This window comes from Anabas testudineus, chromosome 17 (genome assembly GCF_900324465.2).
Source record: "Anabas testudineus chromosome 17, fAnaTes1.2, whole genome shotgun sequence".
NCBI classification, from domain to species: domain Eukaryota; kingdom Metazoa; phylum Chordata; class Actinopteri; order Anabantiformes; family Anabantidae; genus Anabas; species Anabas testudineus.
The window spans coordinates 16,021,920-16,037,724 of NC_046626.1; the positions used below are offsets into that span (position 1 = coordinate 16,021,920).

The following is a 15,805-nucleotide window of genomic DNA, read 5'->3' on the forward strand; positions in this document are numbered from 1 at the left end:
ATGCCTTGCATTAAGCCTTATGTTACCGACCTGCCTTTGAACCCTGGACCTTGCCTCTGGCCACCAAAAAGCTTGGGTGTCACAATATACAGACATTTTTAATTAAAAATAATAAGCACTGTTTTCTGACCTGTGCTTGAAACTTGTTGAGGAACGAGAGAAGATCAAAGTCTTCATCGTTGATCTCTAGATCGGAGGCTTTTATCACTGAGTGTAATGAAGCCTGCTGTTGTAACAACAGCTCTCCAAGCCAGAGCTCCACTGGACCCTGTGCCATAATAGGACAGTCCAGCTGGAACCACACAACACACATTTATTATTTACTGTACAATATAAGTTTAAAATTTAAGGCACTTTATAGTTACAATTTTTTCCTATACACTTAGCTGTAGTTACAATGTATTATATAAAGATTTCATAACAAAACTGAATGATCACTGATGCTCAACACTCACATAATAAATTTTCTTTCTTTCATTCATTCATTCAACAACCCAACAATATGATGTATTTACCCATTTTGGCCAACTGCAAGAAAGTGTTTTCCATTTAGACTATAACATGTAATTCAGCATAATTATGTTCTGGGGAGGTTGTCTTACATTACAGTTACAATCTGTAAATGTAATTAGAATGACTGTACACACCGGTAGTTTCTCTCCCTCTTGTGAAATAACAGCCAAAATCTTGTCATACTCTGTTGCATGAAACTCCACTTCATTGACATTGTCAAACACTCCAAGGAGATGTGACTGAAAAAAAAACAACAACATAAAAAAGACTAAATCCGTGTTAGTGTGGAAAATGTAATTTAAAAAGTGCATCATGAGAATTCTCTCACACATGGTTGAGAAAGCCTTTAACATTTTACTTATACATAAGTAAATGTAAATGTATACATATCTGGCTTATGTATAAGTAATAAGTAATAAGTAGCCAGATACATATCTGGCTTGTGTCCTTACATCCATTTAGCTGTATATAGCTATCAATATCCTTACTTGAATTGTGTGAGAATCACTGGCTTGCCCGAGAATTTCTAACAGGGCTGGATCAGACACAAAGAAGAATCGTGGAAACAGAAGCCTCTTTTTCTCAAGGTACCTGTTGAATTAGATCACAGTATCTCCAGTGTAGACTTAATGAGTCAGTAGGGAAAAAAAGGACTTATGAACATAAAACTGGTTGATTAGATAGTAAGAATACCTACCCCAAGCTGTCTCATCAACTGAAAGAATGCAGCTTTAAAGATGTGTGCCGCAGTTCAGTCCTATGTCTGTTTTTTTTAACTTAGTCTGAGCCGTTGTCCTTTCCATGAAGAGTCCCCTTTTGTATGTTTTCTATGAATTTGCAGTATCCTTTATGTCCCCCACTATTCTTCCTCCAAGCCACCAGATTGCTGCTAGACAGTCTATTTGTTGACTGACCATTTGTTTTAGAGCAACAAAGTAAAACATATCTGTTTTCTTCATAACTACTTTGAGACAGAATTTTGCCTAACTTAATGATTGCCTTCTCCTTGTATCTTTTCTAAATTCAGTGAGTAAAACTGTTACCTGATACCTTATTTATTGAACCTGCCACCCTGTCTACCTGTTTGTTGACTGTAAGTTTGCTCCACATCCTTTTATTAAGCAGAAACATGACATTCGATTTCAAAGTTTCTAACTTTTGTGACTCCTACTATTCTATCTATATGTGATCACAAAAGGTAATCATCTAAAAGAATGTTTGCAAATATTTACCCTGCAAGAGATTTTTGACAGAAATCCAGCTGTTTCTGAAGATCTGGTAGGAGTTCAACCAGTGTTGGATCACCCACACAGCACTCAACCACATTTGGGACCTTCTGGGCTCGCTGCATGATCTTAATCCAGGAACTGTCAATATTCTGAAAACGCTTTGCTTCCTACATGGCAAAATAGGATGCAAAGTATTTATAGTTTAACAACAACTATGATAACACTGTATTCTAAAAAAATTATTAACCTTAGTTAATATTATACCTGTGGTAGATCTTTGGCAATGTCTCCTCCAACAAACACAGCCTCCAAATAGATCCACAAGTTCTGCACAATAATCCACTGCTCGATTACTTCAGATGATGTTGAAAGCTTAAACACCCAATCTTGGATCTCTGCCTTGTAGTATGCACTGTATCTGTAAAATACAGAAAATAACAAAAGTGTGAGCATTATGTCTGTATCAGTAATTTCCCTATGAATTATAATTTACAGTCCCATATATAATAGTCATTCTATTAGTGTCAATTGCATTTTGTTTTTATACCATCCATCCATTATCAGACTTGTGTTAAACTATGATCTTGGTGAAAATTTTAAAACCTTATTTAATTATTTCATACCCTAAACCTCCAAAAATTAAACTGTGTATTCTGAACCCCTCTTTACTTACAAAAAACATTTTGCAACAGCACGTGTTTTTAACAAATGTAAAGGAGTCCTTAGGTCTGAATTAAGTACACCTCAGAAAGGTAAAAGATAATTTTGAAATCCAGCAAGTCTACATTTCAGTCTTTGTTTATTTTTTCGACCTGTTGCTCAGCAGTGAACCGAGCACCATGAGACTATCCTCGAGAATGGTAAAAATCTCTGCTGTTTCTGCCCCTTTCAGCATCAGTTCTCCTCTTTCCTTGAATGTATTCAAACTCAGGGTCTGACTGGACCACACTTCTTTCACTTGTGACAACTTGGCCTCAATATCTTTCTCCTTCACAGCTGATATGCAAATATCCTACAAAGGCAGACAGAAAGATGTATTAAGTTTAATAAAATTTGATAAAATACGGTGGCTATAAAATCATCAAAAGTTGTAACCGCAACATGTAAACAGCTAGCAAACCTCAATATCGTCCTTGTACTTCAACAGAGGTGCTTCCATAATGTTCTGTAGTGTAAAGGTTTTGGACTCCACCTCAAATTGGTGCCCAGTAAGATCTGCAATACGGTCCCAGTGTCTTCTCATCATGGCTTTGTTAGCCATCATCTCAAGGAGAGGGCATGATTCACTGAAATCATCAATTGTCTTTTTCAGGTCCAGAAAAGCCTGCCAGTCCTTTAGGCCTTTGGGCAGTTTCCGGCACCTAACAGAGGAAAAAAACCCATTTGTATGTAAAAGGGCAATTAATTTGGGCTTATTTTGAATTATTATACCTAGAGTTGTTATGTAGGCACAAGCCACACTGTTCTCCATCATATATAAAAACACAATCCATAGGAGAGTGGTATAGTAAAACTGAGGGGGAGGGAATTAACTGAAATATTTATGTTACCTGTTCTGAAATTCCAGAAGTTCTGCATTTATCTTTTCAATATCCACATTTGTCCACAGAATCTCATAGTATCCACTAATCTTACTCATCACTGCATCATATAGACCATAGAGTTTCTGTAGCAGGTCAAGCTCTTTTCTGGGGTAAACATAAAGTATAATACATTGTAAATAAAGATAAACCAGTAACCAATATAATTAGAATGTTCGTTAACATTGAACTGTTGAGTAATTCTTGTAAGTAAGAATGGTAAACATACTTTTTCTTTTGTAGACAGTCATACTCTGTCACTGGCAAGCCAAGAAGCTGCTCTCCAGATGTGTATGTGTTGAAATTTCGCCACAATTCATCAAATCTAGCCTGGGTAAAAAACAAACAAAACAACAACACACAAAACAAAAGAACAAAATGTCTGTATTAAAAAATGCAAGCAGAGCATGCAAGGCGGTAATTTGCAGTGATCAGCCACATTTTAGCTCTTTTATTCTTCCATACAATTAAAAATTGCTTCTGGCAAAGGGAAACCTGATTCATCAGTAACTGGACCTTTCAAATAGGGGTGTATGTATACTGCAATCCTTAAAAAACATTAACTGCACTTAGGTCATCTCAATTTCACTAACTGTGTGACTTCTTCAACCAAGTGACAGCACCAGTGATGATTTACAGCAGGTGAGTTATTTAAAGGTAGTGAATATCTTCATATTTTAATTCATTTATACTCCTTTGTAAAGATCTGTTTTAATTTTGAAATAATTTTTCATCACTGGGGAGTTTTATATTGACATACAATAAGCTCATGAAGAACAAGGACAACACATCCTCCACTATGTCAGAAAAGCAATTTTTACACTTTTGTATAGCAGCGCCCACTGAGGCGGAGGCGGAAAGATGGTTACCACAGAATGGGAGGAAATATTAATTTAAGCATTAGCCATTGGGTAGCAGTTTTCTCCATCTCACTTTTACCTATAAGTGTTTCAATATTAAAGTGAGTGATCTAGATAAATGTGCACAATTTAAAAACATCTTGACCTTTTATCTTGACTTATATTTAAATATCTTTATACATTACTGTATGCAGTAGACCAAAGTATGCATTTTCAAATTGTTTGACCTAACTGACACTGTTACCTGGCAGATCTGGAGTCTACGACTGGCTACTTGGGGAGCTATTCCATCGACCATAGGGCCTTCCTAAAAGACAAGATCATACAACTGATTAATAGAAATATTTTAACTGATTTATCTTACTAATTGAAAATTGACGCACATCCTAATTAGACTGAAAGACCCCATACTTACCAAATCATACTGGTTCATAAAAGTGTTAACATCATTTTGGAAAATGGCAACACCATCAAGAAGGTTTTGTTTGAACTTGGGTTGCATACGAACAAGCTCATCTTGCACTGATCTCTAGAAAAGTCACAAATTACATACAAAATTACAGCTGACTTAAGGAAAACGCCTTATAAAATCCTAAAAAAAGTAAATAAATATGTAAAAATCTAAATCTGATGATAATACTAACAGCTGTAGACTGAAGTTTTGTGAAGAAATGCCTTAGATTGTATACACCATCTGCTTCTCTTTTGGTGACCTCTGCTTCATATTTTGTCAAAATTTCATAGGCCTCCTGTAAAATATAGCATTATAAGATATAATTCTGCTATTTAAGAATGCATTTACTTATTTCATTAAAACCATTTAGCTAGCACCCTAAGGTTCCCAGTGCAGAAACAAAAGCTCTTGCATAATGTCTGGTATTTCATCCTCTCACAGGTCCCTGTAGCCACACATCTTCGCCAATGCAGCCCCTACATTTTTTAGTTTTTTTATATTTAGTGCTACTGTTTGTACAAACATGACCATATAAGTATTACAGTTATATGACGAGCCACTTTCAGACATTCACAAAAATCTGAAAATATCTAGACATCTAGAGTTTGTTTATTGTTTATTTGTTATTTGTTTATTTGAAAACAGCTTTAGACATAAGCTTGATCCCTGAAAACAAACAAATATTTTATTCATACCTCAATGGAAGTCAATGTCATATCAGTATGTATTTCAGTATCCCGAAGCTTAGACAGGGCACTCATAGCACGACGCACATCTTCCAGATTAGCCACAGGATGAGATAGTTGTTTGAGGTATTTGTTATTATGAATGCTGGTATTAATCATTTTCTTTTTGTACTCCTCTTTCAGATATTTGCACAATAGTTTCTTCCAGGCTTTGATCTCAACTGTCAGGGCCTTCTTCAATGGAACTGTAGATGAGATAAAAATCAGTTGTCAGATTGCATTTTTCCATTTTGACACATGCACACATTTCTTAAAATCAAGCATAAGAAGGCACAGCATCAAATAGTAATTTTGTTTGTTAATATTTAAAACTCAAATAATTAAATAGGTTAAGAGAGATACAACAAAAACTTTTAAGATCATACACATATTTTTACACCTCAAGCTCATCAATGTAAAACTAATAATATTAAATACGGTTAAATAGGATTCAGAAAAAAAAGAAAAGAAAAACAGCCGCCTATCACACAGCTAAGACATTTGCAACAAAAACTTGACATCAAGCATTTTCTATGGTAAAGACAGAATTCTTCCAGTAATGTTTCTTGTCTCAAATCCCTAGTTGACTTTTAAGTGTGCCCAGCTACATACAATACCATTTGTTTCAACACAAACTAAAGGCATGAAGTAAAAAAACTGTCTCGGCTTTCTGTCTAGAACACATTACAGTTACCTTACCTGTTGACAATTGAGTAGACCCAAAAACAATGATGGGTTTGATATCATAAACTTCTTGTTCAATTGAATCATAGTGCTGGATTTCAGATTTGATTTGGGTCAACGATGGGTGGGTGTCCATGAATTCCTGTCATAGGTTGAGATTATCATAATACTATTATTAGAAGAAAATTGATTTGTGTAAAAATTAGAACAGGAACTTATGTTTGCAGGAAAACACACCTTGACTTTAAGATTTCTGTCCTCATCCCAGATCACTCTGAAAGGACTGAACTGCTTCAAAACATCAGTTACCTGGTCTTTCTGAGAGCTAACCAATGTTTTCAGGATGACCACTACCTTTTTGATGTCCTTGTGTTCAACAACTCTCTGAAATAAATTCTCTTTTTCTCCCCCTATGAGATCAGTGCACACAGGTATTGACATAAAAATATTCTTTAACACAACTTCAACTGAAGTTGGCCAGTGTATAATAAAATCAAGCTATTTGTATAGATACAAAAAATTGCATTTCTATTTTTCCATGTTGGAGAACTAATGCAGACTACAAATTGGCACACCATTAACTTAAAGTAACTTCATATAGCCTTTTTCAGTCATTTACTTACCTTTATTCTTTGTGTCATCAGGGCTGCACTCCTGTTGCCATGCAATACCTTTGCTGACTTCCAACACTAAGTCAATTAGATGATTTGTAGCCTGCTGGATCTCATCTACAGTGGGAATCATTACCTGATGACAAGAGAAATAAATACATTTTTCAGTATCACAAGAATGGTTAACAATTCTAAATCATCATTCTTCAATTTAATTCTGTAATTTGAGCTAATATTAGTCATTAATGAATATTAGAAACTTACCACATTGGGTCTGACCAGATGGACTTCAGCTTTTACTACTGGAACCAGCTTAGACTCAGACTTTGACTTCTGGTAAGAACTAAAATACTCATATGTTGATATCTCGTTCAAGAAAAATCTATAATTTCTTTTAAAAAACATTTTTTAATACTGACAAAAACAAACATACTCACTTGCCACAAATTCTCCTTCTCAGGGTCTCCAGAGATAACTTTGTTGTTTTGACCAGTGCTTCTAATACTCTTGCAGTGAAGTATTCATAAAGCTTCTTAAACTCCTGAAATTTATATTTTAATGAGAATTTTAGTAACATTATCACATTGCTTGCTATACTGTACATACAAGTGTAAGCATTGATATTGTAAGCATACGTACCTTTTCAAATTTGATTGCTTTATCTCTATCTGCGCATTCTATATTTATTCCCTCATCATCATTTGACTTCCTCTGGGACTCTCCTAATAGTGCAGTACCCCTCCGTCCTCCAAGAAAAAGAATAAAACAAAATAAGATTACACACATTCATCTGTTTGGATTTCTGTATGACTTATAGAGCCCTATTAAGTACTTACTACTAAACTGAGGCATAAAAGTACCTGAAACTGATTCTTCAACAGTCTTCTTGGTGCCTTTTGATTCATAAATAGTACTGAACAAATTACCAAGCTCCCTCACGGCTTCCTTAACTTGACTGCATTTGTCGTTCAAGGTCTTTGCCCAGTTCTTACAGTGATTCTAAGAAGACATACAGTATACTGTATAATGAGTAGATTGGCAAACCAGACACAATTCATACTTTCAACTAAAACAAATAAAAGCACAAAAGCCTAACTCTCAAATAATAATAAAATAATAATTTATACAAAAAAAAAGAAAGAAAAAGGTTACTTGATGTTTTAATTTAGCAGATAAAATGGTCATCGTGGTCTATACCTCATTATGGTTGATCAGGTCTTGCACTGATAATGCACAATCTTCTGGGAGCTCAATCAGCACTGTCTCTGAGATGTGTTTCAGGGTGTCATCAATGTGTATCTTACAGATATCCTGCACCTGAAAAAATGACATTGGCATTTCCCTTGTTTAATAATGGTTATACTACTACCCAATGAGTGAGACTGTGAGTGAATTTTGTAAAAGAGTTGTGTATTAATAGACACTTCTGAAGGGAATCATTTTTTATAGATTATTTTTTTTTGTTGCTACTTTATAAAAAAATATAATATTTTTTACTGTAGCAATACCAGTGTGATTAGTGCTTATACTCTGTATCATACCTTCTTTAAAAGGTGCTTAAGCTCAAACAAAACACTATCAACATTTTTGAAGAACTCGTCCAGCAGGAAGGATGACCAGGTGAGCAGCACTGACCCACGGCGAAGTACAGATTCCACCTAGAAATTTTACAGTAACACTGACAAATGTAGATTTAAAAAATCTTGAATACACACAGACAACAGAAAAATATGTGGCATAGCTAATTCCACAACTTCCACTTCCACAGCTTTATATTTATCAGCTTATCGCTTTTGCAACAAAGGCACAAGTGCTTTTTCCTGCCATGAAACAAAGCAAGCAGGTGACTTGCAGCAAATGAACTTAACTATGTATAGTTTATTTATGTTTTTATAAGAAATTATATGTTAAATATATAATATTTACATATACTGTATAAAAAACTTACATTTTTTATTTTTGAAGCCATCATGTTGGTGAACTCTGCAGGAATCTTCTCACAACTGTATTCATAGTCTGCCAAAATTGTCTATAAGAAAACATATAAGACATAGATTTAATTTTATTACAAGATAGGCCATCCTGAACAATTTCCCTAAGGGGAGGTTTTTCAACCTTGAATCTTCTATGAAAATTGAATATTAAGATTTACCTGTAGCCGGAGGCGATTAGCATTGATTGTGCTTTCTAACTTGACTAGACGCAGAGTCTGCTTTGGAACCTCCAGACCCATCTTTAATAAACATTTAGCCTCCCGAATGACCTCTGTTAGTTTTGGATCAAAGTTGACGACAAATTTTCCCGTCTTTGGGTGTCGAACCAGCAGTGTTACATTCAAGACTGATATGAAGCAGAAAAGGCAGACTTTTTGAAATAATTAATATACTATTAACAGTTATCATATGATGTATCCTAGCTACAGATATTCGAGTATATTATGTAGTGTATAAATATATTAAGTTAGAACCAGAGAACCAACCATAATCTAGTTTTGTCACTTCAGCCATCCATGCTCTGTGGTAAACAGACTCAAACTCTACAAACACAGCAGCAGTGTGATTGTACATTTTGACCACATTTTGTCCTTCAGGGCTGCGCAGGATGTCAGTGTGTTTCTAGCAAAGGCAACAGTGACATTCAACATTACAAAATAAAAGTACAATTGGGTATTTTAGTTGCTGTGATGGGAAGAATGAAGGCTCACTTTTATGTATGACATCGGTTCCTCTATTTTTTTGTAGAGGTGCCTGACCCAACCAATTCTTCCAGCTACAGGAGGCATGTTTCTAGCAAGTGGGGGATCCTCTTTCTGTTTGTCATATATCTGTCAAGAATATTTACACCAGCAAATCTAGTCATCTAATCAAACACCTGATTCAATATATTTGACAATAAATGTATTAATGTATTCTTGGCAAATACTCAAGTATGTCAAGCCTGATATACACAATAAGATACCTTTTTCACAAACTCTACTTCTGAGGCATAATGCTGAAGTATAAGACTCAAGATGTTGGAAATTTCTTTGTCTAAACAGGGAATGCTCAGCCTCTGAAAACTAGAGATATTTGTTTAGGAATTTTCATTTTATTGCTCAATCAATACACTTAAAACCATTACATTAAAAGCTTTATATTATCCTACTATGCAATATTATACTGACCGTTGTATAAGGCGAAGAGCTTGCTGAGATGAGATAATGTTTGAGAAGCACGAGCTCATAAATGATCGCAGCTGGTTCTGTATAGAAGGACGAACAAAAATTTAAATGACCTTCTACAGTACATTGGAAACAAGACAAACACTGTTGCAGCTTCGACACAGCCAGAAATTATACATACCTCAATGTGGCTGATTTGAGCCATAAACTTAGCAAAATCGGTTTGGAATTCAGCTGTTCTCGGAGCCAACATATCATACTGCTTCCTTTTCAAGTTCATGGATACAGTGTGGAATTGTCTGGCCAGAATCTCAATACCCTCAATGTTTGATTTTCCCAGAGGCTCAAATGTCTTGAACACTGTGATTATTTGTGTGATCTTGAAAATATAATGCATGTTATTTGCAAGAGTTTATGGTATGATTAAATCCTTACAATTAAAAATAGCACTGTGGAGTGTACCTTTTCAAGTTGCTTGCAGAAGCCCTCAAACTTGCAAAAAATCTGCATCTCAGAAATATCAAATGACTTCTTTCCACATATTTCCAAAGTTTTCTTCTTTATTTTCTGGAAGCAAGACTGATACTCCTGATACAAGCAGACACAATCCTGACAAAGATAAAGTACCATAGGTTATATTCCTCAGTAATGGACACCCCATGTTGTTGACATAAATAGATGTCATTCTCACCTGCATTTTCCTGATGATGTCTTCAGCATCTTGGTCCCATATTAGACATGTGCCGTTGTCAGTAATGTATGATCTGCATGCTGCAACCATTTGATTTGTGACCTAGAAGGTTTGTAAGAAATGCAAGAAAGTTGTGTCCTTCGATTGTGCTCCCATTAAAGCACATTTTCTAAAACAATTGAAATACAATACAATATATTTACTTTGATGAACAGAGCCGATATCTTTTCACTTGTATTATAGTACAGTGAAACCCTGTAAATCATTTGAATGGCATTTGTGACGTTCTGCACACTTTTCCTCATGGTGACCTGCAATTACATAACCATGTGCAAATATTTATCATACAACACAATACATAGTGGAAAATCTTGTCATTGCTTAAGTAACATTACCGAAAAGTGCACAAACAGATTTCAGCTTTGTTTCTAATTGGTTTGTTTGCCAACATCAGACCTAGCTAAAGTAAAATGACTAGCCTTCAGCAGTTTAAGACAAGTTTAATACATTTTACTTACAACCTTATATGTAACTACACAGGTAAATCTGTCAATGATACATGATACGTATTGTCAGCTGTTAAAACACTTGACTGATGTCACACCGATAGTATTTAATTACATTTTATATTTATGTAAATTTTTTTACTCTACCATAATTATTTATTCCTACAACATGTAGACAGCACTACAACCATTCCTTGGCCACAACTAGACATTCATCAGGTGGAATTACTGACTATATAGTACTTACAGGGTCACTGTTGTAAAGAGGCTGACAGACTTTTTCCAGGGTATGCAGGAATTTTACATTGTCTTTTGCTTCATTGGCACGGTCAGTTATCTTAGCATCCAGTTCCCTCCACATCTGCATAGGTACATTGTTGATTTTGTTTATACAAAATTAATTATACCATGTAATATGTAATATTTAAATTAAATGATATAGTCCAGGATGAAATTTTTCAAATTAACGGAACACTCAAAAGGTAAAGACATTTGTGTGATATCTTTATTTAATAAAATGTATTAACAACCTCAATGTTGCCAATGGACTGGTGTTATGTTAAAAAATATATATAAATAAATATATATTATGTGAAATTAAACCTCAACTGTAAAGTAGGGTGGTTTCAAATTAAGAATTAAACACAACTTTCACAAGTATTTATTGATTCTTCATTCACCATGCAACCACCTAATTTGCACAGACGTTTGTCTAATTTAATGTTTACTGAATCAATTAGTAATATCTATAAACATGTCAAAGTTTAGTCAGATTAACTAAAAACCTGTCTAAAAAGCTGTATAATAACTTGCATACAAGATTTTGGAACAATCAACAATTCATACCTTAATAATCTTGGAATGACTTATATGGAGCACCATTACCACTGCCTTACACTCTGGGCCTTTGATGTGACTGATAATGGAGTTGAACCTTAGAGACATTCGTTTCCAATGTTCTAATTCACTCAGTGGCCCTGCAGAATCAACCCCTTTCCTCAGCTGATCACTCTCTATCAGGATCTGAAAATCACAGATACAGTAAAAGTTAAATTTTACTTTTCCAAGAATTAAATTAATGTAGGATGTTATATTTAACAGACATTCTGTATGTCTTTGTAAAATGTATATTTTGGATTGACTGTTTAAGTCTAAACATGCTGTGAATGTTTATCTAAATTACATCTTAATCTGATTGCATTTTTAATGTTTGTTTCCTGATCTTTGGTGCAGAGAGAAGAATCTGTTCTGCTTCAGTTTACATACATTCTGTTGTAAACTGTTTGTTAGTGTTTTAATAGAAATTATAAAATCTTGATGTAACTAACCTGCTCAATTTGCTTATACCATTGCATTAAAATTTCTTCCAGTCGATGCACCATGTCAAAGTTGGTAGCTGCAATTTGCATTTCTTCAAGGGAAACCAGTTTAGAGAAGTCAATATCTGTGACTCTATTCAGATGAACAATACTCTCACTGCTCATCTGAATATCTGGGGTACAACAAAGAGATACAACATGGTTATGAAAACTAATTAAAGACCCCAAAATAATTACAAAAAATGTTATTGTTATATAATGGAGCAAATTACAATGTTTAAAACAATCAAGCACAATGTCGGTCCAGGTGAAGTTATCTGGAAGTTGAGTCATGGCTCAACTTCCAGATAATCAAGCATGATCTGACAAAAAGTGGTGAAGACATGTTACTGTGATATTACATTCTAAACATCAAGTCGTGACAAACTAAAGTGTACGTAACTGACAGCTTGAAGAACAAAATTACTTACCATCTAAAGAGTTAAGACAGCGTTTTATGGTGTACTTGAAGTCCTTTTTAAATTTTTCTCCATGTCTAGACTTATCTAGGACACCCCAATTTTGTGTTGCATCAAGAGCTGTTAACACAAAGTTGTAGGCATTCCTTGTTCCTTTCAGGAGACCATCTCTGGCATCGACCATTGAAAAAAAGATTTCCTACAATGCATCCAGACAAGATTACCCATAACTTCATAAATCTAAAGGCACAAAAGTAAGAACTGGAAATATCTAAATGTGTATGTAACTTTCTTACCTCATGTATGTTTTCTGAATTCACAGGAATGTCTGTGTTAGTTCGTGTGAAGGAGCAGCACACTCCTGTCAAGCATGTCTGAGTCAAATTGGCTAAAAACAGTCTCTGTATCTTTCGTCCTTTGGTAGTCCTAGGATATAAGCGGCCACACTCTGAAATTAAATCCAAATGATTTAGATAAGATGGTAGAAATTGTATTAATTACTAATCAATTCTGGATACTATAAAGTAATGTTCAGCAATATGATGACAAATGTAGTTCATTAGATTTACCACAAAATTATATTTATCAGATATTTAGCCCAACATTTATTTTGAAAATAAAGTCAACTGAATTATAAAAAATTATACATTTTTGAAATTTCTTTTCTCCTATTTCAGGCATTTCAGTTAAAAAACAAATACAAAAACACTGTAACTGTAGACTATTATAAATGGGCAATATGCATTATATTTCTAGAAATAATGACAGACTAATGAGAAAAGAAATGAGGCATGCTGGCTAAGTGTGAGATTAATGCCTACCTATTCCTGGGACTTCAGACTCTTGGTACACAAAGGAAATGGTTTTACAACCTCCTTTGGCAAAGAAATTATCAAATGCGGTCAACTATTCAACAAGAAAAATGAAATAAAGAAATTATATTCTTTTACCATGAATGAGGTGAAAGAAATCTTTAACAAGCCTGGCCGAATTTTGGTCACAGTCAGTGTATTCACATGTACATAAGTAACCCCAGGTATAGTCAGTTTTCTATAAAAACATATGCATACTGCATGTCCCGTCTTGCATCTGATATTTATATTTAGTAGAACATACAGACATGGACAAAACTAATGACACCCTTCCTTTGAAGAAAAAAAACCCCACAAAGGTCACTGAAATAACTCGAATCTGACAATAGTGATAATAATAATAAAAAAAATGTACCAAAAATTAACTCATGAAAATCAGACATTGCTTTTGAGTTGTGGCTCAACTGACCAGGACAAAAATGATGGCACTCCTAGACAAGATGTTAAATAATTTGCCCAACTTAATATCTGACAGTGAGTAACCTATTTTACTGCATGTAAACACAGTCGCTAAAGACCAAATGGTCCAAAACCAGTATCAGAAACTCACAGACAAAGAATCTAAAATAAATTCTTCTGTTGCTGTTGGCTCCAAAGACAGTCTGTCAGCCAAGATGTCAATCATGTACTTGTGTGCAGGGGTGAGGAGCTGTCTTCGTTCTTCTCTTGCCTGCTTATATCTGGCCTGAGGAGCACAAGAATTGTAAATAGCACCTGTTCTTGCTCAAAAACCAAAACTTGTGCTATATTAAACGTGTGCCACAGAGTTAATCTGAGTTACTTCATTATATTCTGTACACCTGCATCTAAAGATGTTGGATTAGGACTACTGTACCTGACAGCCATGCTTGTTTGCTTCTAGGTTGTTTACATCCATCACAGGACTCAGACAAAATCACTTCCTTTGCTGTTAGAAAACTCAGATCTGCATGAGCCCAGTAGATAAAAAAATAAAACATATTTAGTAGCTTAAGGCTAATTCATTGCCAACGGCTGGTGGCGCTACCGTTGATTCGCAAAACACCCAATTAACGTTAGTTATGACTAATGTTAACGTTAGTTAGTCTCGGCGAAGTGAACCAGGTTATCTGGGAGTTGAATCATGGCAACTTGACCCCTTTCTAGTCACTAACGTTAGCTGATGTTACCTTAATAGACGGATTAAGTTGTTAGCTAACTAACGTTAACCGCTTCGTTTTAGTTGCGTCAAGTTTACTAACTAGCTAAAGTTCAGCCGTTAGTTTACCCTTGGACCGGAGTAATGCCAACTAGACGGAGTCACTTGATAATGAGTTAGTCAAGTTAATTCAGTTAACTAGTCAGTTACATTAATTTTAGTTAAACTTAGCTAGCTAAATGTTGCGAAGACGTTACGGTTTAACTGTAGGTTAACGTTAAGTAACTATCACATCAATAATTAATAAAAGTACTCAAAGCTTACTTATATAAAAGTAAATGCGAGTTACTCTACTAACTTAGCTATCGTTAACTAGCGTTAATTGTAAATAACTAACCTAACTGAGAAATAGTGTTACTGGGTTGACTAAGTGATGCTAACGTTAGCATTTAAATTGGAAGAACTAGCGTTAGCTAGCTTAACGGTAACGGTTACCTGACGTTAACGTGAGAACACGATGAAACCAAAGAGTTCGCTGTTAACTTTAGCTAACACCTACACCTATATGTCCTCTAGTCACTTTGTTAGCTATTTTTTTCGACCTCAAATTACCTGATCAGAGCTGCTTGTTGGTCACATTTCCGTTTGACTCGCTGTCGGTTCTGTGTGGATCCAAAGGTCCGTTGACGTTCAGCGTTACCGCTGAGGAACCACGTGCCCTGGTAAAAACCACTTCCTAGCTAACTGTGGAACCACGTTTAGCTTTTTTTATATGCAAATCCACTTTCCTCTAGTTTTGGAGGTCTTGCAAGTTTTAAAAAATGTGTTTGACTTGTGTTGAGTTCAAAACTAGCACAAGTTGAGAAACTCAGTACTTAAGTAACGCTGGACCTGCAGGTACAGTTCACTAGGTACTAATATGCACCTAAAGAAGATATACCACTTCATATCCTCTACTCCAGTACAGTACTTCGATTTAAAGTTGATTAATTACCACCTGTGCTTCTTTGTAAGTTTAAAAGTCTC

The 15,805-nt window shown here is 35.0% G+C and overlaps 1 protein-coding gene across 1 annotated transcript in view; it reads right to left on the bottom strand.

Annotated features, from left to right (window-relative positions):
• LOC113172532 (dynein heavy chain 8, axonemal-like) overlaps positions 1 to 15,632 on the bottom strand; it is a 32,461-nt gene extending 16,829 nt beyond the window's left edge. Inside the window, 41 exon segments of the mRNA XM_026375537.2 lie at positions 131 to 292; positions 648 to 752; positions 1,002 to 1,104; positions 1,746 to 1,909; positions 2,007 to 2,160; positions 2,555 to 2,754; positions 2,863 to 3,103; positions 3,293 to 3,430; positions 3,552 to 3,652; positions 4,427 to 4,489; positions 4,598 to 4,711; positions 4,827 to 4,931; positions 5,332 to 5,567; positions 6,061 to 6,187; positions 6,283 to 6,455; positions 6,669 to 6,792; positions 6,921 to 6,999; positions 7,094 to 7,197; positions 7,296 to 7,402; positions 7,517 to 7,655; positions 7,854 to 7,973; positions 8,198 to 8,314; positions 8,605 to 8,685; positions 8,809 to 8,996; positions 9,136 to 9,271; positions 9,361 to 9,480; positions 9,615 to 9,714; positions 9,820 to 9,896; positions 9,998 to 10,195; positions 10,279 to 10,425; positions 10,508 to 10,609; positions 10,711 to 10,818; positions 11,261 to 11,374; positions 11,860 to 12,036; positions 12,342 to 12,505; positions 12,803 to 12,989; positions 13,087 to 13,238; positions 13,612 to 13,696; positions 14,213 to 14,347; positions 14,498 to 14,587; positions 15,392 to 15,632. Coding sequence (XP_026231322.1) covers positions 131 to 292; positions 648 to 752; positions 1,002 to 1,104; positions 1,746 to 1,909; positions 2,007 to 2,160; positions 2,555 to 2,754; positions 2,863 to 3,103; positions 3,293 to 3,430; positions 3,552 to 3,652; positions 4,427 to 4,489; positions 4,598 to 4,711; positions 4,827 to 4,931; positions 5,332 to 5,567; positions 6,061 to 6,187; positions 6,283 to 6,455; positions 6,669 to 6,792; positions 6,921 to 6,999; positions 7,094 to 7,197; positions 7,296 to 7,402; positions 7,517 to 7,655; positions 7,854 to 7,973; positions 8,198 to 8,314; positions 8,605 to 8,685; positions 8,809 to 8,996; positions 9,136 to 9,271; positions 9,361 to 9,480; positions 9,615 to 9,714; positions 9,820 to 9,896; positions 9,998 to 10,195; positions 10,279 to 10,425; positions 10,508 to 10,609; positions 10,711 to 10,818; positions 11,261 to 11,374; positions 11,860 to 12,036; positions 12,342 to 12,505; positions 12,803 to 12,989; positions 13,087 to 13,238; positions 13,612 to 13,696; positions 14,213 to 14,347; positions 14,498 to 14,539 — 5,289 coding nt within the window. The 5' untranslated portion in view covers positions 14,540 to 14,587; positions 15,392 to 15,632.
• Between the last annotated feature and the right edge of the window lie 173 nt (positions 15,633 to 15,805).